The sequence below is a fragment of the Hoplias malabaricus genome, chromosome 3, assembly GCF_029633855.1.
Source record: "Hoplias malabaricus isolate fHopMal1 chromosome 3, fHopMal1.hap1, whole genome shotgun sequence".
In the NCBI taxonomy this organism is placed as follows: domain Eukaryota; kingdom Metazoa; phylum Chordata; class Actinopteri; order Characiformes; family Erythrinidae; genus Hoplias; species Hoplias malabaricus.
The window spans coordinates 57,181,694-57,208,005 of NC_089802.1; the positions used below are offsets into that span (position 1 = coordinate 57,181,694).

General features: G+C 40.0%; 1 protein-coding gene across 7 annotated transcripts in view; it reads right to left on the reverse strand.

The window, feature by feature from the left end:
• kank4 (KN motif and ankyrin repeat domains 4) overlaps positions 1-26,312 on the reverse strand; it is a 63,163-nt gene that overhangs the window by 9,021 nt on the left and 27,830 nt on the right. For 4 of the 7 annotated variants that reach the window (XM_066663804.1, XM_066663801.1, XM_066663800.1 and 1 more), the window contains 5 exons: positions 24,179-24,256; positions 19,786-19,888; positions 12,282-12,355; positions 9,697-12,033; positions 4,929-5,022 (listed from right to left, as the gene is read on the reverse strand). In XM_066663804.1, the coding sequence (XP_066519901.1) occupies positions 4,929-5,022; positions 9,697-12,033; positions 12,282-12,300 (2,450 nt within the window). In that variant the 5' untranslated portion in view covers positions 12,301-12,355; positions 19,786-19,888; positions 24,179-24,256. Of the gene's footprint in view, positions 1-4,928; positions 5,023-9,696; positions 12,034-12,281; positions 12,356-19,785; positions 19,889-19,983; positions 20,271-24,178; positions 24,257-24,774; positions 24,830-26,312 lie in introns of those variants that run through there. The other 3 variants (XM_066663803.1, XM_066663805.1, XM_066663806.1) reach the window with 3 other exon arrangements.

Sequence of the window (26,312 nt, forward strand, 5' to 3'; positions counted from 1 at the left end):
ACCCATGAAATTCACTTCTTTACTGAATAAAAAGGCTAATTTTGGGAAATTTTTGAAATGTTCCATTATGCATTATAGATTTCACACAAGCTGTTGAAACATTGCTGTTGATCTTACTTCATTCTGCTGCAAGAGCATTATTGAGGTCAGTTTTTTTTAATGTTGGATGATTAGTTCTGGGTCACAAATGCCACTCCATTTCCAGTAATCCACAGCCCTATTAAAGGAGCTGAATACCCCCTATGGATGGAGGGATGGAGAACTTGTACTCATATGCAGCTGCTCCAGAGCATTCTCTTTCATTTGATGCTTTTTAATGGATATATTGGAACCCTTCAAATACTGTCCTTTATCTATGAAGACCACATGCCATATACAATTTCTAAAGGCTTTAAAGAGAACTGCATAATGTACCTATTTTGTAAGCATATATAATGCTTTTCCCCTGTAGTGCTGTGCAAATGAACAAACTAAAAATTTCAACATGTCATTAATTATCATTTGGAGCTATTATGGAAAAAAAATAATATGTTTATCAAATACACATTAAAAAGTATATTTTAAATTAATGACTGTATGTGTGTTCTCCAGAACTCCACAGGCAAAGAAAAAGAGTTTCAGATTTGCTGAGCAGAAGTTATGTTCTGATTTTCGATGGGTCAGATCATGGTTGTGTGCTCAAATTTTTAAATCATTGGTTGTCATTTTTAACAACAGCTCCTTCCGTCTGCTCCTTGGATAATAACAGCCAACCCTGCTTGGACGCAAATGTTCAAACTGGTCACCACTCTTCCATAAATCACTGCAAAATTGCAGGTTTCAGCCAATCATCACATTACCATACAAAGAGTAAATGTATGCCAGCAGAGCAAGAGAGGAAAAGTAGCTTTAACCTTGTAAATATCCACATGGAGATGAACACATTTTTGAAGCTTTTCTCATTCTGTAATTACAGCACTTTGCCTATGTAAGGCAGTAGTGCATGTGATATTATTTTCTATTTTCTGAATAGTGATCCCTGTAAAGTCTCAATCTCTAACTGGTAGCTGGCAGCAAGAAATAACAGCTAGTGGCAGCTGCTAGTAAGCCAGTAATGGCTATCAGTTAGTGGCAGGTGCCAGTCCATGGAGCTAGATTTAATCCAAACCATAGTATATTTGTAAATTTGAAGATTTCCAGATTTGAAGGCATATATTCGTTTTTTAATCTAAATGTATTAAAAGCAAAAGTGAGCTATGTTTGTAATTTTGGGGAATTACTTAATTCAGTTAGGGTTAGTGTCTTCCTTCATTTTTTCAGTTGATATACTTTTCATTCATCCAGTTCAGCTTCTACAACTCTGCACTTCAGTTTGCTACATTCAAACTCACAATCATACAGTGAGCCCTGGAATCTGTTTAGCACTTGTACACTCTGAATTGTAGATGTCTTATACTTTGTGAAAGTGATAGCAGAAGGCAGATTTGAACTCTACACACAATCTGTGGGAAATATTCATTCACACTACGCATTTGTGCCTCTTTTTGAAAAGTACAGAGTTTTGAACATGTTATGGTTCATCTCTGAAACATACATCCAGAGAAGTGGAGAAGTGGAAGCTGGCAGCTATGGCAGCTATTTCCAGATCATGATTGATTGAAGCTCTTCAGAATAAAAGTCTTTTCTTTGTTGAACATGTGTTGTGGGTTGGTCAGACTGCACTCAGTAAGCATAATGCCCAAAATATTTTGATGTAGAAATAGATAATAGTCTTCTAAAATTTCATTGATTTTGTTATGCACATTCTTTAAGTTACTAAATACATAACTGTGAGTAGAAAAAGTATGTGAAACTGAACTGAATGCATGAATATTACAAAATGATGGCAAACCCTAACCCTAACTGAATTAACTAATTCCCCAAAATTAAAAAAAAAAAAAAGTTAATTTTTCGTATTTGCAACTTTAATAAATTTACATTCAAGAACTAAAGTACACCTTCAAATCAAAATTTACAATTTTGATACCTTTTGGTTTAAATTTAATTACATACACCCAGTCGATCAATAGCATCTGTTAATGGCTGTCTGGTCATTTCATTGTCAGTAACAAATGACCATGAGTTGTATTCATTTAGCCACTGGCACCAGCCACTGAGCAAGAGTAAAAGCTGCCAATATTCCAGTGATGTCTGCCATGCAGCCAGTAGCAAGTACCAAGTACCAATAATAAGGAGTCGAAGCTGCAATGTTAGAAGTAGTTGCCAATAACCATACATTGCATCAGCAAGTCACCCACTGGCAGCTACCACTCTCCATACATGGCAACTGCCTGTAAGTTAGTAATAGCTGCTTCTGACATAAGCAGCTGTCATTGGCTACTACAGCTGCTAGTGAGTAGTTAATGTCCAGTTAGCTGATTAGTACTCTCACAATGGTACCTATTGCCAATTATCCTGGCCAAGAACCACCTATTGCTGCAGTAAAATAAAACTGACTGACATGAACAAGGACCAATCACATGTCTGCTATTTTGGCATGACATGTGGAGGCAGTCTTTCAAGTCTCACCAGTACCAGAGGTAGTACAAAACTATACACAGAAGTGCATATACATTGAGGTAAAGAGAGCCAAACAGAATGGAACTTCAAGAATCCTGACAGTCAGGCCAGATTACAGCACTGAAAATATCAGACCTTCCGTCTACTTGTGGAAGGAGCGTCTGGGGCTAAGTCTAGCTGCTTAGTGACCAGTAAGTGACTGGCACCTGTTAGTACCTGCTCTGACCTTCTGTCAGATGCCAGTTCGAAAGAGAACCCTCTCTCTACCCAATATTTTATTCTATATCCAGAAATCTGTACCTGTTCTATATTAGACCTACAGACGCAAATGTCAAAGTAATGTTTTTGCCCAATACAAAAATCCAGGCATTATTCATTTAAGTAAAAATACTCCCTAATACTGCAGTGAGGGGCCGGAGAGGGAGAAGGGGCTAAGCTGACAGAGGCGTTCGGATCAGATCAGAGAGTGGGGAGGGCTGGCTGTCTGCTCTGCTCAGTCAATGTAATTTGTGAGTGCTGAGGGCTGGGCAAACACAGCTGAGCTAGAAACTCCGCCACCATCAGCCTGCACCCATCACTCCTCACATACTCCTATGCTGAGAGAGGACATTATTCTCACTGAGGTTTTGCCACGTCTCACTCACGTCTCATCAACATCACGCTGAAATGCCAACAGCGGACAAAGGTTCTACCTGAGCACAGTGGTGAGGGACAGACCAGGGAGAGGATCACAAAGCAGAGTTAATTCCACTGATAAAAATAATAACAGCCAGCTTTTATGCTAATATAACTCAAAAATATATTATTTAACAAAAATGTATCCGTAACATGACAACAAATCTGCACAGAGATAAAAGCGACAGCAATCATTCTACATTCATATTATCACTAAATATGATCAAGGAAAAATGCCTGAAACAGACTGACTTCACAGTTAATAAGGCATGTGTAAGGCAAAATGTATGTGTTTCTTTTTCTGAAGACATTTACGCATTTTACTTTATTGAAAGTTATAATGAATTTTAATTTATACCTGAAATATTTTGTCTACACAGAAGTAGGCGCAATGTAGCAGGTGCTGTATGGATATTTTGTTCAAGTAAAAATGAAACCGTTTAATAATATACAAGCTAGGACCCTTATATATGATTTTTGTATATAATGTTAATGCATTAAAATATTAATGCCAGTGATTTCTGCAAACCCATTTCAAAAAGGTTTAAATGTTGTGCAAAATGTTAATTAAAGAATCACAAAATGAGCCGTGAACTAATGCAACAATAAAGTGGAAACCTCTCAAGAGTCTCCATCATAAACCAAATGGTAAGTGCAACAGTGGGAAAGCTATAATAATGGAGTAGAAACTGCTGATGTCTGTTTATGTCTAAAGAATACTAACTCAATAAAATCACACACAAACGAATTCACTAGACTTTTGTTTTTGTCAGTTCATTGGCGTGGCAAATTTAAACATATATAATAGTGTGTGCTTTATGTTTACAGTCAATTACTACAATTTTCGGCATTAACAACGGTGACATTCAACTTACTGATTGTATACAGCTATAGAGTGTGTATACCTAATATAGTTGCTGCTGAATGCACATATGGTTTTTGCTAAAATACATTCAATTTTATTTGCTTGGTTGTGGCTATAAAGACTGAAGGACTAAAATTACAATGTATTTTAGCTTTCGGACAAAACAGAACAGAGACAAAAGGCCAGAAACACAAAATCAATATGGAATAACAGATTAGAAGATAAAGACACAGTGTGAAAATATGATTCTTCAACACTTCGTATTAGAATGCCATCATTAAAAATTCAGAAGTAGTTTATGTTTAAGTGATTATCCATAATTTGATCAACATTTTTTCTAAAATCTAGGGTATTAATAGTGAGTCCACTTTTTCTGCAGTAACCGCATCTGCTCTTCTGACATGACTTTAGAATACATGTTGAAATATTTCTTGCATTCTGCCATGAGATCATTAGGGTTTTCAGGTACTGGTTTTTGGATGATTTGTTCAAGATCATGAACAGCACTCCAAGTCATCTCCGCTCAAACGCTGCCCACACTTGGTATTGAGCATAGTGAGCATAGGCTCATGTGCAGCAGCTGGAATGCCCCATTTCAATTCATGATATATGTGGCGATTGTATTTTTGTATGCAATATAGAGGCACCTTAAAAAGATTATTTAAATAGTGGCATCTACAAACATTTGGACATACATTGTAGGTACCTTTGTAAAGCACAAAGTAAGCAATTGGTAATCCTTTTAAAGATGGCAATCTTATGAGAAGTGTATGAAGCACACATTTTTTCCACAGCCAAAGAAAATTGCAGAGGGTGCAGAGTGGGCACGGCAAAAATTAAAATATTTTACCCTCCGTTCACGCCAACAAACTTCAGGTTCTTTTTAACTCCGCCGTTCCCCTGCTTGTCAGGATAGTCATTCTTCTTCATGATAGATTTGAGGCCTGTGGAAAGGCAAAGAAAAGTTTTTTAAGCCAACTCTGCTGCTTTTCATATTGCATACATAAGGCTGTACATACGAAATGACTTAAGTTGGGGGAAAAATAGTTTGTTTGATATCACTATCCTGATCCTTTCAGAACTACATTCTTGAATAATAAATGTCCTTTGTGAATGACTGCTGTGTCAGAGGGAATGATTGACACTTTATGAAAATGTAATGCTTGGTAGGGTTCCAGAGAGTAGGATTCATCCATAATGTAGTACACCAAACTGCAGCAGCAGCTCCTACAGCAACAGATCATTAGGAAATTCTCTGAAAAGAAAAACAGTTCAGCGGAGCCTAACTCGAAACACTGGGTTCAAGGCAGAGACCAAATTTCAAAATGTCTAATTTTTCACATCTCCAAAAGTTTAGCCTCACATGTTGATTGTGTATTCTGTTTTTCATTACATCCCAGTAACATTCAAAATTAGGTTTAGGTCTGGGTTCTGGCTCAGCTGGACCTTGCTGACGACACTAGCTGCTTAAATGTAGTCTTTTTCTTTTCCTTAGTAATAGCTTCTTATTAGCTAAAATACAACAGCAGAACGATAGAAAGAAACACCAGTACTGTACTCTTCCCATCTGATTTAGAGTGGAGCATGTTTTTCTGTCTCTAAAAGTTTTGTAACTTCTATTTAATGCTATTTGGACTGGAAAAGTTACATTAATTAAAAAAAGTCTATGCCTCTGGCCCTGCACTGCAAGTACGAGTTTGTTCTTGTTGTTGATCATTTCTCTTTATACTCAGTAATGTGAAAAAATATAGGATGCTGGCTTGTCATAGCGGATTCAGGCCCAAAAGACATCCTCTGGGTGAAATTATGACTCAACACTTCCCAACAGACAGTGTGGACAGCATCTCTGAGCTAGTAAACAACTCAGTAACTCCTGTGAGACTGGCTGTGTGTATTCTGCAGATAATGAGTTCAATTTGAGAACATTAATAAGGAATTAATGAAAAAGGATGCCTTTATACAAGCACAGATTATGCTTATAAAAGGATGCTAAAGTTTGTTGTGGAGAAACGAATTAAGAAAACTTTAGGAGGAAAGTGAAATGATTGTGGTTGCATATATATATATATATATATATACACACACGCATATGCCAATGTTTATGAGACCACAAAATTTTATAAGCACTGTAATTGGAGCCAGATGCTTTGAGGAATGCCAACATGTTCTCACCAACAATCCTGGCATACAGTGTTCAAACCTGCTTCAACAACATTAGCACCTTGTGGTCTTTGCCAGGCAAACAGAATGATAACTATTTATATCTTAAATGTATTTCAAAAAAGAATGTATCCGAGGAAAAACCTTTTCATGAAACCAATTCAATACAAATGTTTGCGGGGCTATCAAGTAACGCAGCAATTCCTGGTGATGCCACTGTCATCCACAGCTGGGATTCCAGGAGAGTAAAAAGACAGCTCCTCTCCTCTATCACTGAGAGACTGTAACCTGTAACATAACACAATTTGGCAGTTTATTTTCTCCTTCAAGTAAGTTGAGCTGTCCAGCTGCATTGTGATAGCGGCTGTTTAAAAGAAGAGGCGCCTGGCTTCCCATGTCTCAGAGGAATCATGTGCTAGTTTTCTCCCTCCCAGCTTGGTAGAATAAGCCCTAGTAAAGGAGTGGAATTAATAATGACCAAATTAAAGAAAACTGGATCACATTTTCAAGAAAAAATGTTTCTCAAGCAGCTACTGCCAGATATTTTGTCTCTAGTGCTTCAGACTCAGAGCAGCCATCTGATCTTCTCCTCACATAGCACAAATTTTCACTAAGAGACTGTAGTGTTTCTTCCAGAGACCACCAAATGAACATTTTCTTTTGCCAGCATAAGAACAGATTAAATATTACTTCAGCCTTCTTTTTGCTAGCAACCTAAAACCCGGTTTAATATATATATTTTTAAAGAAACACCTCTGTTTTGTTGTCTATATCATTTGTCTACACCATGCTCCATCCTGCTCCTCAGGGTCGTGGTGGGTCCAGAGCCTACCTGGAATCACTGGGTGCATGCCTGGATGGGGTGACATTTCATCAAAGGGCATCACATGTTCACCCAATCACTTACAGATTCACACCTATGGACAATTTTGCATCGCCAATTCACCCATTAACATGTGTTTTTGGACTGTGGTAGAAACTGAAGCACTGGAGCACCTGGAGGAAACCCACACAGACATGGGGAAAACACATCAAACTTTTCAGACACAGTGAACAGAGGAGGGGATTCAACTCACAACCCCAGGACCCTGGAACAGTGTGACAGTCACAATACATGCTCTGTCACGAAGCTACCTGTAATCTATATCAGCTGAAACCAAACGCTCCTTGATTTAAAAGTTTTTTCTTAAAAACTTTTTCCATTGTGATATTTCACTGACTTGTAATATGGAGAACACACACTCTGTCATTGCTACTTCAGGCTCAGCCTTGCACAATCTACACTCTGTAACTTTTGCAGGAGGGTAAGGAACAGCTCACCTCGCGCCCCCCTCCCTACTGATTTCAGAACAGTGCTGTAAAAATTAAATACACTAGGGGGAGCCCCAGAAAAAAAAGTATGTAGTTTTTAGTGGGGAAAAAAATAACTGATCTGAATCAGTTTTGATGAAAAAGTATGTGCATACACGGTACACAGACCCCTGAACTGGTCTATTTATAGCATGAACCGGCCGATTAAAAAGTTGTCAATTAGTTTGGTGTTGCTGATGTGCTTCTCTGGCTGCTCCCTGTCTGCGTCTCTCTCTCTCTCTCTCTCTCTCTCTCTCTCTCTCTCTGATTAACTCTCGTGATGCTCATCAGTCACGTCTGAAAGACAAGATTATCCGATGCAATCCACAAAGCTTCGCTGAGCTTAAAATCTAAAGTTTGGAAGAAGTTCGGTTTTCACAGGAAGAGCAGAAAACTAGACAAAGAAAGCAAAGTCACATTGAATTACACTGAGAGTACAAGCAGCCTCAACACTCCCTTGGTGAGCGTTGTATATGAAAATTTACAATTTGCCACTTTATGTTAGATTTTTAATTTTCCCAAAGGATGTCTTGTGAGATTTTATGGTCTACCTCAGTAGCTCATTGTTCTTTGATCTGATGCTACACAGATCTCTGAAAGTTTTAGGCTCAATTTGTGCCTATAGTGAACTTGAATATTGTTTATTTTTCATTGCCAGAGAGGATCTATAAAGTTCTTTCAGTGCAATATGTTAGATTAATAAACAAAACATATCTTGAATTCACATGCCAAATGCACCAACTGTACTTGTTCTCTAGTATTTCATTCATTCATTCATTCGTTAACGGTAAGCGCTTATCCAGTTCAGGGTTGCGGTGGGTCCAGGGCCTACCAGGAATCATTGGGCGCAAGGCGGGAATACACCCTGGAGAGGGCGCCAGTCCTTCACAGGGCAACACAGACTCACACACACATACACACCCCTACGGACACTTTTGAGTCGCCAATCCACCTACCAATCTGTGTTTTTGGACTGTGGGAAGAAACCGGAGCACCCGGAGGAAACCCACGTGGACACGGGGAGAACACACCAACTCCTCACAGACAGTCACCTGGAGCTGGAATCGAACCCACAACCTGCAGGCCCCTGGAGCTATGTGACTGCGACACTACCTGCTGCACCACCGTGATGCCTCTCTAGTATTTCATTAACCTTTATTATTTAAATGCAGGCAAAAACACATTTTTAGTATTAATTTATGTGATTAATTTATGAATCATAATGTAAAATGATCATCTCTTTTAAACAAAAACCTATCGTATTATTTCACATCCTATTATAGTGAACTGAATCTGTCAAAATCCTACTCAATCGAATCGAACTCAATCGGTCCAATTTAAAAAATATTGTTTCTGAATCGTATCATACCACATATATCGAGATATGCATCGGATTTTCATTTATTGGAGAGATGCACACCCCTAGTATTTTTGCTGTAACATCACTGTCATCATCACTGTTGTAACACATATATTGCATGTTCAAAATGGCATTATTAGAGCAGAAAGCAGGAACCCTCTGTAAGTGTACTTTCAGGTACTATCTCCTAGTTCCTTTGATTCCTGAAAGCTTATCTCATAGCTATGATCTTATTAAGAACCAGTAATGTTCCAACCCATTAAGCCCAGGTTCCCCCATTTTGTGATTAGACCACCCAAAATGACTGCACAAACAATTTTCAATATTACATATCAGCTGGCTGTATATATAAACAATCCGGCATTCCATTTTGATATTGATCACATTTCCGGTTTAAACCAAAAATCAGCAGAGGGTGTTACTAAGTGTTTCAACAGTAGATTAGCCTAAATAAAATTTTTCCACCATAATATTACAATAACCATAACTACAAAGTTTGAAGTTGCAGAGCTTTGAATGTGGCTCATTAAATCCAAGGGCATAAAAGTCAGAATAATAAAGAGAAATTGCGAACACATCAAACATTATTAGTTCTTTGTGTAATGTGAGTTTTTTCTATTAAAATCAGTGCATAGCAGATGCAGTAGTCACTGGCTACAGAAGTTAAAAAAATTACAGAAGAGAAATGTTTTTACAAAGTTATGTGATGACTTCATGACTGATGGAGCAAACAGACTTGGACTTTTACCTGACTGCTTCACTGCACCACCTTTTTGAACAGGAGAATAGAAGGCTGAGAGGGCACTGAGAGAACCTCTGAGATGACTCTGAATGGAGCTTATTTTTGAGACAGGGTGCTTCTGCGAGCCTTCACCTCTTCCTTCTTGGCTCCCACTGCCCAGACTGGCCCACTGCTCATTAAGAAGCCCCTGGATACGATTAACCACCTGCCCTATGGCTGCAGGAGATGTCACAGGTTCAGTGGGCCTTTGAGGCTGAGGCGGAGGTTGAGGGTCTTGTCCTTGCTCTTGTTTTTGGTCTTGCTGCTCAGATTGTCCTGCACTTGTATCTCCTTTGGAACATTCTATTATCACACTTTCAATATTTACACTCTCCACTAACTCAGACGACTTGACAACTATATCACTCTCCGTCTTTTCTACTATAACATATTCTTCGGCCACGTCACTCTCAATGATGCTCTCAATAAGGCTTTCGCTCATTTTTTCTTGACCCACATCTTCAGCGTCTATGCTCTGTCCATCAGTATTTGCCTCACTAGGACTAACTGCCATGTCAGTCTCCACTGCCTGGTCACATGTAGCAACGTTCACACCCACATCTTTCTCAGCTGTCATCACCTGTGCTAACACCTCTATATCTCGCGTCTGCACCGCAGTTGTTTGTGTGCTACAGCATATTAAGTCTGCTTCTTTGGGACCATCATCAGGCTGAAGTTCAGTTTCTGTCGACACTGCCTTTTCAGAGACAGTTTTGCTATCTGTACTGACTGATGCATCGCAAGTTACAATGAGCTCAGTCTCTGGGGGAATTGCTGTCTCCTGTTCTCCTCTGATTGCAATAGACTCCTTAACTTTTTCACTTAGTTCCTGAATAGTTACATCCTTCGCTCTGTTCTCCTCTCTTTGCTGTGTCAGTAGGGAATTTGTCTTTTCTAGCTCACAGCTGGCTTGGTTTAATCTCTCCTCCAAAGTCTTGACTTTGACTTGCAATTCTTGGATAGTGAGAGTCTTTTGTTCGTCAGTATTGGAGGTCCATTTTTCGCTTGCTAAATCTGATCCTTCAATGCCTTCTGTTTTCTGAGTGTCCCCTTGGGACAGTGTACATTCAGATGTATCTCCATGTTCCTCTGACAGCTGTGAGTGTTTATCTCTGATAGAAGTGTCTGGTGTTTCCTCGTGCTTTTCCAGTCCTTGTTCCAAAAGTCTTTCTGGCGTTTCCGCTTCGTGTTCTTCCAACAGCTTTTCTGATTCCTCTGAGTCAGTAGGGCTCTCTGCTTTTTCTATGAGGATAACTGGGACAGACACAAAAGTGGGCACAGGTTCCTCCCCTGAAGCTGTTGCTTTTGCAGCCTCCTCCCTTGCAAAGTCTTGCAACACTAAGTTTTGCCCTCCTGGCTGTGGCTCTGCAGTTGTCTCTTCTATGGGTTTTTTAGGTTTATTGTCAACTATAGAGTCCTGCGAAGGTGGTGAGGCTTCTTCAGGCTGTGCTGCTACAGGAATGTCAGTGCTATCTTGGGTCTCAAGCTGGGGTTTGTCATTTGATTCTACCTCTCTCACAGACTGTGCTTGGATTCTTTGAAGCAGTTGTTCCTTCTCCTCTTGGAGCGAACATATCTGAGCTTTTAGTTCTGGTATGGTCCTGACCTGCTCTTCCAGTTCTCGCACTCGTTTCAATGCTGCTGTTATCTGCTGATGCAGACTGGCTCTGTCTTGAGGAACGCTGCCTCTTCTGTCACTTCCATCTGCTGGACGAAACAGTCTCTCTGTGGAGCCATTCTGGGACTGAGGGCTCTGCTCATCGGCGGATTCTGAGGCTTTCCTGTGTGGGACGTTAACAGGCATGCTGGATGCCCGGAACAAGTGTGGCCTTACATTAAGGCCCAGTTGCTGCTCTTTGTATGAGGTCTGAATGTGGACCTCCTCTGCAGGTTTCGGGGATGAGAGAGGGACACTGCTTTGGACCTTGGAATGACCGGCAGTAGAACTTCCACTGTTACTACTGCCAACACTGCCCTCACTAGCTCTGAACTCAAAAAGTTGCTGGACTTCAGTAACACGAGACTTAGGCTTGGACCCCAGGGTGGAGGTGTTGGCCCAGGTGTCTTTGGCAGCTGGTCTTGCAGCATGTCCAGGAAGGCTGAAGTTTCGTGGCAGTGTGCTGTATTTTGGACCTCTGTTCTTTCGCTGGATATGCACCCGCTTGATGGTGTTCCCTTTCTCAATGTCATCTACATATTTTAAGAAGTCCAGATCAAGGTGGAAGCCATAAGGTGTCTCCACAGAATAGGGCAACTGTTTCCTCTGTCCTCCGCTCTCAGAAGCTTTGGAGGGAAAGCCGTTTGCTGAAACACAAATCACCAGATTAAGTATTTGTGGCCTGTCATCTCAGATACACACAAACTGTTCTGAACATATGGGGGCTTTTTAAATAAAACAAGACTGCAGCTAAAGATATTATAAAAAATGGAATTGAATGCCTTTGATTGAGCACAGTTTAGTTATGTCAGCTCATGCATTTATAGATAAAATGAGGTTTTGAGATGTTTAAAGTATGACACTCATAGATTATCAGTAGATGTTCTTGTTTTACCACTTCTCTTGTCCATCATTTGTGTTTTTCAGTGTCATGGACACGACGATGACTGGGTTCTAAAAGCAGGTGGGCTGTCAAGAGAAACAGAAATATCAACAAATATGTGTAAATACAGACAATCAAATCCTGTAGTAATTAAAAAAAATCTGTTTAAAATTGTTTAATAGCTTTAAAATAAATACCCTGAAAGAGATTGAAAGAAATAACATAAAAAACATAATTTACACTTCGGTGAAATAGGCAACAGAAAACATTTTAAAGAAATTTAAAATTTCATATTCTAGATTAACACTGAATGCTTACATTCTGGCAATTCTAATCTGGAGTTCTGCATGCTTTGTCAGCAGCATCAAATGTTTAAAATTAAATAGCTATAAAATTCAAACATAATCTGATACAGAAGAAGCTTGTGGTGAAGAAGCAAACAGCAAAATGCTGAGAGCCGCAAAAGTCAGCTACTTTCCAAACATGCATTTCTTAAGCGACAGATCGCTCTCAGGGAGATTCTGGCAGAATTATCAAATCATCTCAGCTCATGAATACTGTGTAATTGATAATGAAAAGTGCATTGCAATTATTAATGTTGGATGCAGTGTTGACATCGAATACATTAGGGCCCTGAAGATGCAATTATTTCAACTAATGAAACATGAAAATGAACCCTCCACAAGTAAAGATGATCTCTCTTAGAGAGGCAGCCTGAAAGTAACCATGGTGAAAATCCTGGGGGCATGTTTGTGAATCTTAACTACCTCCTGTGCTCATGAGAGAGCCAGATGTGGCATATGGGACTGATTTTGATCTTGCAATCTGGGCCAGAGGCCTGGAATTCGGACTAAGGAAGGTTCGAGCATTTTCAGGAAAGATATTTTCTTCAATTTGCAGGACAACAGTGACTCCAGAAAGTGGATCATGGGACAGCTGCTGAATGTCCTGACCTGGAGGCTCTGGTTTAAATATAAAATAGCAAGAGCCCTATTATATTCGACAAATTATGCAATAGTCATGGCACATACAATATAGCTTTCAGACAGAGACAATTACTTCTCTCAATCCATGACTGAGAAAGCCGCCTTTGGGAGCAAACAAATTCGGCTTGCTAGAGTGGGATGGATTTTAGAGTGCACAAAGAGATAGAAAATATGCTTTGGTTGCTTTTTAGAAGCGGGCACTATGCCATGGTTCAGTGGAAAGTCCAAACACGGCAGCAGCCAGAGCAGCAATACACAATGACAGTTCAACAGTGTTGACCAGGTCATCAATCAAACCACCAGAGAGCTCAACATAACAATGTTCCTGTGCCACAATCTAACAGAAAAACTTGATAAGATTCCAACAAACCTGCCAAATGTAGATTAGAGAAAGAGAAACAGGATAAAAACTTTGAAATGAAAAAGAATAATATTTCAAAAAGAGCTAAAATGTAATATCATTGTTTAGTCAAGCGATTTTCTTTCCCATTAGCTTTCATTATGAGCGTATAAATATATGGATACACACACACACACACACACACACACACACACACGAGTCGCCAATCCACCTACCAACGTGTGTTTTTGGACTGTGGGAGGAAACCGGAGCACCCAGAGGAAACCCACACAGACACGGGGAGAACACACCAACTCCTCACAGACAGTCACCCGGAGCAGGAATCGAACCCACAACCTCCAGGTCCCTGGAGCTGTGTGACTGCGGCACTACCTGCTGCGCCACCGTGCTGCCCACTACCCAAACAATCTCTAAAAAAAAGTTAACAAGATTTTACCAAATATGGCCCCTTTACTTATTATCCTATACAACTGGTGATTCTACAATTTAATATGCAATGTTTTACTCTAGGTTTACTGGTTACTTATGATAGCAAATAACAGAGAATTATTTGAGTTGTAGATTATCACTAATACTATCAGTCAGTGAGTTTCTCTACAATGTTCCATTTCAAATCAATGTACTCTGGATAACTTCATTAACATCTCAACCATTAAAACATGCAGCAATTTTTGAAAGTCTATGGAATTGCCCTTCAGTGTGGCAGCATATATCACAATAAAACTATTGTGTTCATTTCTCATGATAATTCTAGACAGAATTCAGGAATTCTAGGCAGAATTAAGAATAAGTTCACTATTTTTAATTAGAGGCATGAGCTTACAAATGGTCTGTGCTGCTTTTTGTGAGTCTGCTGAATCCTCAATATCTGACACATTGCAGCAAGCCCAGAAAACATACAGCTTCTTAACTCCACGTGGGGTGGCGGGTCCAGGGACAAGGAAGAGAAAGGATAGGATAAGGGGCATTCCCTGGTCCACAAATGCTGTTTAATGCCACACAAATACACACACTGCCTGTCCTTGAGTCTTAATTAGCATAAGCTGGAATGCAGCTTGTAATTGCTGACTAAAGTGAAGTTGCCCCTAGACAATTATCCACATGGAACCAAGCACCAAAGCGAGGTCTGTTTAATTAGATACTGAGAGAGAGAGAGAGAGAGAGAGAGAGAGAGAGAAAGAGAGAGAGAGAGAAAGAGAAAGAGAAAGAGAAAGAGAGAGAGAGAGAGAGAGAGAGAGAGAGAAAGAGAGAACACAGCAGATTGTATTGTGTCAGAAAGGAAATACTTTAATGAGGAAGCCTATATATATGGCCTTCTGTCAGAGCAAGTCATTTCACTTAATCAATGATAGTAAAATGACTGCATTTACCAAGCAGACGCTATCTTTATTATCATCACTGTATTTTTGGTGTTTGTAAACTCCAGCTGCACCGTGTGAAATGGTCCTAAATTACTAAAAAACAAAGTACTTTCCAAAAACTCATTCAAAGCTAAGTATTTCTTATCCCTTCTTCCCTGTTAGTTTGGAGATACAAGGTTTAGTTTTGTACTGACAGTTTTATTCTGTGCTGCATTATGCCACACTATACCACAGCTTTGATTTCACTATATGTGGCCAGCATTTACCTATGTGGACCACCTAAATTTGAGCTCTAATTGAATGTCACTGTTTTTTTATAATTCAGCACAAAGAAAATTGAATGAAGCTAATCAAATATCTGGACTCAGAGGAAGTGAGAGAAGGAAGAATTTGATTTGACTGCATGTGGCTGCATAGACACACACAAACACACACACACACACACACCTGCAGGCAGGTCTACAGGCTCAGCAGCTGCATCAGTGACCAGCAGTCAGTTCTGCTGAATCGTAATTAGCAAACAGATCCATAGAGTGCTGCAAGGAGAGGCAGAAAGACGGACTCCAGAAGGCCTGTTGTTATCAGTGTTTACCTTACTGTGACCCTGACACTCACATATCTGCTCTGAATACACACATGCTTGTGTTATTGCCAGGAAAAGCCACATGAAAAACCTTATTCATACTCTCCGGTGTTGTGCAAGCTAATCTAAAACATATATTTCCCAATAAGAATGTTGTAAACATTGTTCAGTTATTCTTAGATGCTTCATGTACCTAGATTACACCAATCAAATCATTACAATGCCATTAACTATTCATTAACACAATCAACAAAGCATAACAACCCTATTTAAAATGTTTAATTAAGGAGCCTCTTAAAGGATATGGTAATATTTTAGGGGGAAAGCAGTGAACACAACAGACTAATTGATCACCACCAGGTACTTTCAAGTAAACAGCAGATAATATGTGATGTACAGTACCAGTCAAAAGTTTGAGCACACCTTCTCATTAGTCATTGGTGGAATAAGGCTATTCACTGTATAGAATTGTGTACCAGCCCTACCTCTGCACAACCCAGGCTACGGTCTCAAACACAGTATAAAGGTGAGCAGTTCAACAAATGAACTCTTCACAAGGCCACAGCTGTTCACTGAAAACCATTCCAGGTGACGACCTCATGAAGCTGACAGAGAATGACAAGAGTGTGCAAAGCTGTCATCAATACAAAAGGTGGTTATTTTGAAGAATCTGAAGTATAAAACATATTATAGTTTGTTTAACACTTTTTTGTTTACTACATAATTCCATATGTGTTCCTTCATAGTTTTAATGTCTTCCATATTCATTTACGATGTAGAAAAGCAAAAAAGGGTGCGTGGGTTTCCTCTGGGTGCTCCAGTTTCCTCCCACAGTCCAAAACACAGATTGGTAGGTGGATTGGCAACTCAAAAGTGTCCGTAGGTGTGAGTGTTTGAGTGAATGTGTGTGTGTGTGTGTGTGTCTATTGCCCTGTGAAGGACTGGCGCCCCCTCCAGGATGTGTTCCTGCCTTGCGCCCAATGATTCCAGGTAGGCTCTGGACCCACTGCGTCTGAACTGGATAAGTGCTTACAGATAATGAATGAATAAATGAAAAAACGACCCCACAACCTCCAGGTTTCTGGACGTGTGTGACTGCGACACGGCCTGTTGTGCCACCTAACTTCTTAATTCATGCATGAGAAAAAAAAACATTTGAATGAAAAAGCAAAAAAGCAAAGCTCAATCTACATCCCAAACCTCACCTATGGTCACGAGCTTAGGGTAGTGACCAAAAGAACAAGATTGTGGGTACAAGCGGCTGAAATGAGTTTTCTCTGCAGGGTTTCTGGACTCTCCCTTAGAGACAGGGTTAGGAGCTTGGACATCCAGGAGAGACTCGGAGTGGAGCCGCTGCTCCTCCACGTCGAGAAGAGCCAGTTGAGGTGGTTTGGGCATCTGGTCCGGATGCCTCCTGGACGCCTTCCTGGTGAGGTGTTCCGGGCATGTCCAATGGGGAGGAGGCCCCGGGCCAGACCAAGAACATGCTGGAGAGACTACATGTCTCGACTGGCCTGGGAAAGCCTCGGTATACCCCTGGAGGAGCTGGAAGCAGTGGCTGGGGTGAGGGAGGTCTGTATTTCTTTACTCAGACTGCTTCCCGCGACCCAGACCAATCCACCTACCAACATTTGTTGTTTTGGACAGTGGGAAGAAACCGGAGTACCCGGAGGAAACCCATATGGACACTGGGAGAACACACCAAACTCCTCATGGACAGTCACCCGGAGCGGGACTCGAACCCACAACCTCCAGGTCCCTGGAGCTATATGACTGTGACACTACCTGCTGCACCACCGTGCCACCCAATGTAGGAAAAAATATCCAAACATTTGACTGGTACTGTACACTAGACATTATTAAGTAAGCATGAGATACTACTGAGTATGCACCAGATACTTATGAGTGAGAAGTCAGCTATTACTGAGTGGGCACCAGGTTATATTTAATGAGTACCAGATATTACTGAGTTAGCAAAAGATACTATTTAGTGTGCAAGAGATTGTATCAGGTTTCTACCAGACACTCTGTGGTAAGCACAATGTATTATCAAGTGAACACCACATAGAGTTGAAAGAACACCAGATTCAGATTTTATCACCATGTGCTATTGGGTAAGCGTCAGATTCTACACACATATCATGCTCATCATACAGAGTTTGCTAAAATTCTAAAATAGTATTTAACGTCTGCTTAATTGCCAGTTTTTTCTGGTCCATCGACAGGCCCAACATCTGGGAAAATTTGGGGACAGGACCCCAAAAAATATAAATGAAACTCTCTAGTAATTCTAACTGTGGCATTGCAACTCTTAAAGGAACACTATGTAATATTTTTACATTAAAGTTACAGCTTCAAAATCATTGTGATGCTTAACTGACTTGTACTAGAAGGAATAGAGTCTATGTCGTTGCTGCACTGGGTTCAACAGTGCAGTAACTGCACTATGTATCTTTCTGAGGTGGGTAGGAAACCATACCACCTCCTTCCCTTGCCCCACTGATTTCAGCACAGTGCTGTAAAAATGAATTACACTAGGGGGAGCCCCAGCACAGATGTGATGTATACATTAGTAACAGGAAATGTCTGCACCAGAGGAGGCTCCCATGTGGGATGAAGCTTCTTGAACCTATTAGTGACCCACAAACTGTATTCCCAGATGAGTCTCGCTGGAACAGATCTTAAATAATGGTCAAACAAATAGTATTTCTTATACAAGGGAACTTGTACAGTCTGTGGAACAAAAGACAGAAGCTCAAGTCCCATTGGGATTTATCTGTGCATTAACCCACATTAACCCTCTAGCTACAACAAATGGCCTTTTATCAGAAACACTCACCATCACTGACATCATTTCCCAATGGAAAAGAACAACTGTTGAAAAGTTTTATTTGAAAAGTGTTTATTCCAACAACAGCACTGAAATTGTTGTGGTACTGTAGTGTGTTTAGCTTTTGATACAATTTGTTGGCTGTAGCGCCACTGTGTGCTGGACAAATATAGACTATTCTATATCCAGCAGTTACACTAATGTGTATGTAAACATCAAGTTTGCTGTGCTGGATGCACTTGGAACAAACACATAACCATTTCACCATCTTTTACATATCACAGCAGCGCTAAAAGTGACCCATCCCTCAAATAGCATCTACTCATTGGTGGTTGTAATATAAAAAAACATGTAACAAAAACATCAGCTATTATAATTGTAATCATAATCCAGCACAGTCTATTTATATAGTAAGTTTTGCAGAAAAAAATTAATGTAGCTGCAATTTACCTATGGAACAAGCAGCTCAGGGTGGACAGAATCATCCTCCCTTTTTCACTCATCACTCAGCACAATGTTATCCAAAACAGGAATCTGGTAGCTAACACTGAAAGACTTGGTAATTCTGTTTCAGGGATGTTGAACTGTCCAGTGGTTTTAGCAGAAGGGCTTTAGAAACTCTTAGGGACCAAAAAAAAAACTGGTGGCTGGCTTCTTACAGTACCATTCAAAAGTTTGAACACATCTTCTTCACTGTATAGAACTGTGTACCAGCCCCTACCTGTGCTCAAGTTACGGTCTCAAACACACTAAGGCGAGCAGTTCTACAAATTAACTCTTGACGAGGCCACAGCTGTTCACTGAAAACCATTCCTGGTGACGACCTCTTGAAGCCGACTGAGAGAATGGCAAGAAGAATCTGAAGTATAAAATATATTCTGGTTTGTTTAACAATTTTTTGTTTACTACATAATTCCATATGTGATTCTTCATAGTTTTAATGTCTTCCATATTCATTTACAATGTAGAAAATAATAATAAAAAAAAAAAAAGAAAAAAGAAAAAAGAAAAAACACTGAATTAGAAGATATCCAAATTTTTGACTGGTACTGTACATTCACAATATGTGGAAAATGGCCCAAAACAAAGGAAACCCTCCATGAATGTCCAAATATTTGACTGGTACTGTATGTCTCAGAGAAAGCATGGCAAGCATTGACCCTCCTAGCCTGGTATCACCGTATGAATATGGCAGTTCAAGCTAATGGGTGGTACAGGCAGTGAGATGCTTTGGGAGAAATTTAGTTAAAATGGTCCAGAAACATGCTGAAACTACAAGCAGGAATTGGCAGTCAAGCTAATGAGTAGCTTCTCCCTCTTTTTTTCAGAATTTTTTTCAAATAATGACAATAAACAGACAGAGAGTGGGCTGTGTAGTAGGAAGTGACTGCTCACCAATCTTGTCCTCCCTGATGGATCTAACTACTGCACAGTGCTGCAGACATCTGGAGGAGGGAGGTGAAGACACAACATCTGTTTTTCAGAGATGAGAAGAGTCCTGGAACACATGAAGGGTGTTGGACCACCAAAGACGTTCAATTTGTGTGTGTATAAGTGCATACACTGAACGATCACTGGATTAGAAACACCTACCTTGTAGCTACACTCGTCCATTTTATCAGCTCCACTGACCAGACAGGAACACACTGTAGTTCTGCAATTACAGACGGTATTCCATCTGTGTCTCTGTGTACTTTCTTATCTCCATTTTTAATTATTGTGTGTTGCCCTGGTACGAGTGGATCAGACACAGCTCAAGAACACTTTGTTCACTCACTGTCCACTGTTAGATCTTATGGTCCACCTTGTAGATTTAATGTCAGAGACAGTAGCCTATGGAGAGAGGTTAGTCTCAAAATACTTTACAAATGCATAAATTTTAATCCACAGGCTTTCCTCTCGCATTTCACCCGATCCAAATACAAATGCAGCCTGATCCACAAATGTGGCCAGCAGGCGAACAACCTACCTCTAGGTGGCACTATTATTTCCCCAGTGTCTCAGGACTGACCTGTTGCTGTTAGGGCCGCAGCAAAACAACCCCCAGTAGGCGGGACTATGACTCCACTGGCTGCCGCAGTAAATGATAGACAGCTAACTCTGGCTGGTGATTGGCTAAATAAAAGTGATGACCAATGAGAAGCGCATATTGTGTTTTCGGAGCTGTGGGGTATCTGCCCCTCCGTCCGGCTGAGGGAGAGTGTCTGTCTGAAACAAAACACCGGATTTAACAATCCAATCTCAAAAGTACGAAACAGATCAGTCGCGTATCAGTCCAATAAGCAACACGGTTTCAGTCCAAATACGGGATGATTTTAACGTATATTATTAGATTGGGATGTATTCATTTGTAAATAGTGAAACATATTTATGACTTGTGTTTTATTTGTGGATTAACATTTACGCATTTGTAAAGTATTTTGAGATCATGTGTTGCTGCAAATTTTGTGTTGGTTGTCCTTTAGTCCTTCATTCCTGGATACAAGATGTCAGGCTGTATATTTTTAGTGGGCAGGCTAGTTTCATTCCAGCAGAGACACTGAGGGCTTTAAAATCTCTAGCAGCACTGCTGTGTCCAAACCACTCTTACCAGCTAAATACACACTAACACTATCACCACCACGTCAGTGTCACTGCAGCACTGAGGATGATCTACCACCCAAATCATACCAGCCCTGTGGTGATACTCTGGGGGTCCTGACCACTGAAAGCAGGCTGAAATATGGATAACATTGTATGCAAAGAGACAGGCTGACTACAGGCTGTAATTGTAGAACTACAAACTGCTCCTGTCTGGTCAGTGAAGATAATAAAATGGACACTGAGTGTAGATACAAGTTAGGTGTTCCTATATATGAAATATGTGTGAATACACATTGTAGATGGAGTACAAACAAACAGATGTGTAGGTAAATAGACACTCAAGCTCAGCCCATCTTCACAACATTTAGCTATATTACAAACAGATAGGGGGCTGAGGGAGAGAACAAACCCACAGCCTAAGACATACCACAAGCATTCATTAGACATGTGAGGTGACTGGCAATAAATTATTTATACGAGCCCTGTGGCTAATGCTACTCCAGCACCGACAGTAAAAAAAAAATTAAATAAAAAATAATATAACCAGCAATGGCTTCTCATTAGTTCTCAATGGATTTGAGGGTGGGAGGGGAAGAGGGAGAGGAAAAGAGAGATGGAGGGAATATCTTTGGTTAATTAGTGCAGGAAGTGTGAAGTCTGAGTTATATTGCCAAGGTGTTTTCTCCAGGGTGAAAAGGAAGAGAGGAAAATAAGGATGGAAGGATAGAGGGAGGGAGGGATCCTCGGTGTTGACAGGAGGGGTGACAGCAGTGGGGGGATGGAGGATAGAAAAAAGGGGGAGCTGAGAGCTAGCACTGGTGAGTGACAGCAGAGCGCTAGCTGTGTGCGTGTAGATCAATTACTGCACTGTCACGTCCCCTGAGATTGACAAGATCCAACAAAAGGTGAAACACACACACACAGATTCTGACTGAGATAACTCTTGCATACTAATATTGGTATCCATGCCCCATTGCAAATGAGCAGTGCCATGTGCTTGGAATACCACACACTGCACAGAAGGACTGCTTCTTTATAAAAATAAATAATAGTAGGCAAAGCCAATATCTCCAAAAATTATGATATGTGCTTTACCACAGGCATTAAAGTAGTACATTTTAAAGGTGGTCAAAGCAATATGTTTTTAAAACCTTGTGGATAAAACAAGACGTTTGGGGGCTTTGAATGCAGCAGGTGAGCACAATACAGATATGAGAAAACTACCAAGATGGACCAACATCTTAAAACACACATTTATAACCATACACTGTCAGAAAAAAGGGACAGAAGAGGTACATTATTGGTCACTAAGGGTACAAACAGTGTAAATATACCTTTAAAAGGTACAACAGTGGTGTTAAAGTCCAGTTGTACTCTCACATTCTCCAGAAGGAGAGGTGAATATTTTTAATCTTTCATTATAGAACTGTGTTAAATAAAAGAACATCATATAAGTCCTGGAGATGAAATTGGGCGTATGAAATCAACACAATTTTAAAATGTACAATTATAATAGAAAAAGGTACAATTACGTTCCCTAACTAAAGATACAAATACACAGTGACAGTAAAAGGTACAACCACAGTGACATGTCCTGACAGTACAAAATAGAAACAGATTTCAGGGGTTCCTTTGTGGCAAAATGGGCTCCCAATTTGACCCTAGCACCAAGTATTCCCCAGTTAGATGCCCAGTGATGCCTCAGCCATCCCAGATTGGGAGTCCATAAGAATGTCGCCTGAACTGGGAGGAAAACAAAATGATCTTGCCATTAATGCAAGAAATATGCCAGAAAGGTTCCACAATTACTGCCTTCAAGCCACTGTTAACCTACAGACTCTCAAATGTATGGCACTTTTCCACCACTATCAGCTTAGCTTTGCTCGGCTTGTTTGCTTTTTCATTTGGCAGATTTGGCACCTGGTACTGGGTACTTTTTTAGTCCCTGCTTGCTAATAGTTCCAAGTGAGCTGAGTAGGGATTAAACATGACGTGTAAACCTTACAGAGCTCTGATTGGCCAGAGAGACTTCTCAATTGTTGCATAATGCAGACATCCAGCACAAACAGGCGTTTGTTAGTTCTCCATGCTACATTAGACCACATGTTTTTATGCTTTACAAGTTGCTAAGCTAACATTGTTTGGCAGGATTTGGTAAAAAAACGCATGCCAATGACTTGACTAACGTTCAAAACTAAACATATGAAGTTACCCACAGGCTAATATTTTGTAAACTACTATTTCTGTTAGGCTGGGCTACACTTTTTTCATAAATTGAGTTTATGGATAAAATTAGAGTTATGGATAAATTAACAGAGCTATCTGTAGCAGTCATTCTGATCTCTTAATAACAGTGCCAAACTTGACAGCAACATGTACACACACAATACACAAAATTTTTGCACAATCTAATCTTAAAGCACCTTATACTGGGTGGCTCCAGGCACAGAGTTACAATTCATTGTTAAGAACTGTACGTGTTTTGCTCTTTATTTGTATTAAAATTGGGGAACCACTGATGAAAACACTCTATCACATGGTTTAAACTCTACAGATGTTTCTCAAATATTCACATGCACACAAAGATGTAATACACGCAAACACGGAGTAACCAGTAAGTGCAGCCCTCCTTCCAGTTAAGCACTGAAGGATGGGGAGGTCTCTCAGTATGAGAGTGAATGAAAGTCTGCATGGTAACAACAGCAGCTCCCAGCAGCTTCAGTGCCACAGTGATAACGTAACAGCCCTAGAGCAAAGAAATCAATCAACACTGCTCTATACATTCACACACTGACAATTACATCACATGCACTATGCAAAATGGTACCAAAAAAAACAAAAACAAAAAAAACATACAGAATATACACACATGCAGAAACACACACACGTACAAATACACACACATACACAGAGGAAATGAATTGGACAGTTGCCAGATAGAATCAACATAGCCAATCTAGCTGAGGGAAGAAAAAAAAAGGTGGGGGTGCTGTACGTTATTTCTGCACTGCAGCAGCAGCATGGAAGCAAAACATGCAAGCAGCACAGGAGTCTTACACACACACACACACACAAACACACACACACAGCTCTCACCTGGGATGTAATGCAACCTGCTATCCATGTGAGGGAGTGAGAGCAAAAGAGCAATACCGAAAGAGAGAGAGAGAGAGAAATGGGGAAAGAGAGACGGGCATTCTCTCACCTGGTGTTTGTGGCAAATGTTCATCTGCTCTCCAGTCATCCTCTCTTTCGTCTTCTCTCCTTCCTGGCAGTTTCCAACCTGACAATACAAGAAAAGAAAGCAGAATAGAGTGGTGAGTTAAAATTGTCATAGTGAAAGAAGAGAGAGAGGTTTGTGGGGGAAGAGAGCAAGAGATAGAGTGAGAAAAGAAAGAAAGAGGAGCAGAGAAATGAGAGGGGGAGAATGCAACATGAGAGAGTGAGAGAGAGAGAGAGAGAGAGAATGGTAAGTGTGATAGAGGGAAGAGTAATAGGAGGACAGAAAGGTATTAGAGAGAAAATGAGAGAAGAGAAATTAAGAAGTGCATGAGAGAGAGAAAGATGGATTGGTCAATGAAGCCACAGCTGGCCACACTGACTGCAAAAGCCAGGAGGAAAGAAAATTAACATTTGATTATGATGAGCGATCATTTTGGATATAAAAAAGGCAAGAAAACCTAGCACACAGCATAGACTTATTGAAATGCTCGCTGCACTGTTGTAATCTCAGCCCAACTCCCCTACACACACACACACACACACACACACACACACAGAGAGAGAGGGAGTTAAACTCACTCTTGTAGCACAGATGAAATGACCCAGTGAAAAGGTGATCTCTCTCGCTTGGCCTTGCTCTCTTTGCCTCTCTCCTCCAGACCTTGTAAATATGACTGAACTTTAAGTGAACTCCCACAACTCAACAGTGTAATCATTAGTGTTGGGTGGTGGACAATCATTAACTGTGTTACGATAGGTCCCCCTTCCACACACAAATGTGCACGCACACACACACTTTCTTATCTTCCCCTCAACACTAACTCCTTAACCACAGGCTTTGGGCATTTGGCCTTCAATCATCAGTGTGTGTGTGTGTTTGTGTGAGCAACAAGCAATTCATTTACAGTATCAGCTTGCTTTATTAAACTACAGCATCATTTTAAACACAGCCCAGCATATTTGTCACATTCTGTATACTCTATGTATACACTGTATACATCATACATACACTGTATATTATATACAACTAACAGCATTTCAGTACTTTAAATTTCATAAACTTGAAATACCCCCAAGTTCATTCTTCATACACACCATGATTAAATATTTGTACATGTACATATAGATGTCATATACCATATTCAAAATAGTACGCTGATAAACATAACTTTTCAGTGACAATTATTTCAATTAGTTTTAAGCATCCTACAGTAATGTGCATAAGTCAGAGACAACCCTTTATTTCAAGTCAGTTTTGTGTTTCAGTCTGTGTTTACTTTCATGCAGTTAGAAGTCGCCTCAATTTAGTGTGGGATCCTAACTAAATAATCTGAAACAGCAAAGATAAGTCAATTTTACTCACCTATGGAGCAGGAATAACATTTAACATTTTTCTGTCATGAACAGAGAGAGAGAGAGAGAGAGAGAGAGGAAGCCTAGCATGTCTGAGAAAGCCACTTTGTTTTTTACTCGTTTAATGACAACGGGGTCTCATAAAAACATTAGACCAGTTTCCAGTGCACAAACAGATTGCAGAGCTAAAAAATGGTTGGGAAACATTTTCTGAAATTTATAACAAGTGTTTTTTGGTAATTTTTGTGAAAGTCATACATTTTCTATATGAGAGACAGTAGAAAAGTTCTGCTTGTGTTTCAGATGTCAAAAAATCCATGTTTGTTTCTGTCAATTGTTGTTAAATATATAATTTTCAATATACATTTATATTGTAACTTCCATCATTTTGGACTTTATGGGAAAAAACAAATAGACATTTAAACTAAAATCTATTTATGCACATTTATGTCAGCAAAACCCTGAGAAAAAAAAGACAAAAACAATAATCGTGCTATATCATTGGAAGATTAGGTGACTGATAAAACGGCAAGAAAAATAGCTCAGGCTTTTGGCCTGAGACATGAATGATTCGACTATCATTTATAATATGGTTTGTGGTTCAGGCAGCGACACATTGGCTGACAAATTAGCAGCATCTGAATTCTCTGCAATGCTGGAGAAGGTTATTAAGGAAAATAGATTACTTCCAGAACAGATATTCAATATATATGAGAACAGCCTTTAACAGAATAAAATGCCAAACCATTCATTCATATCTAAGG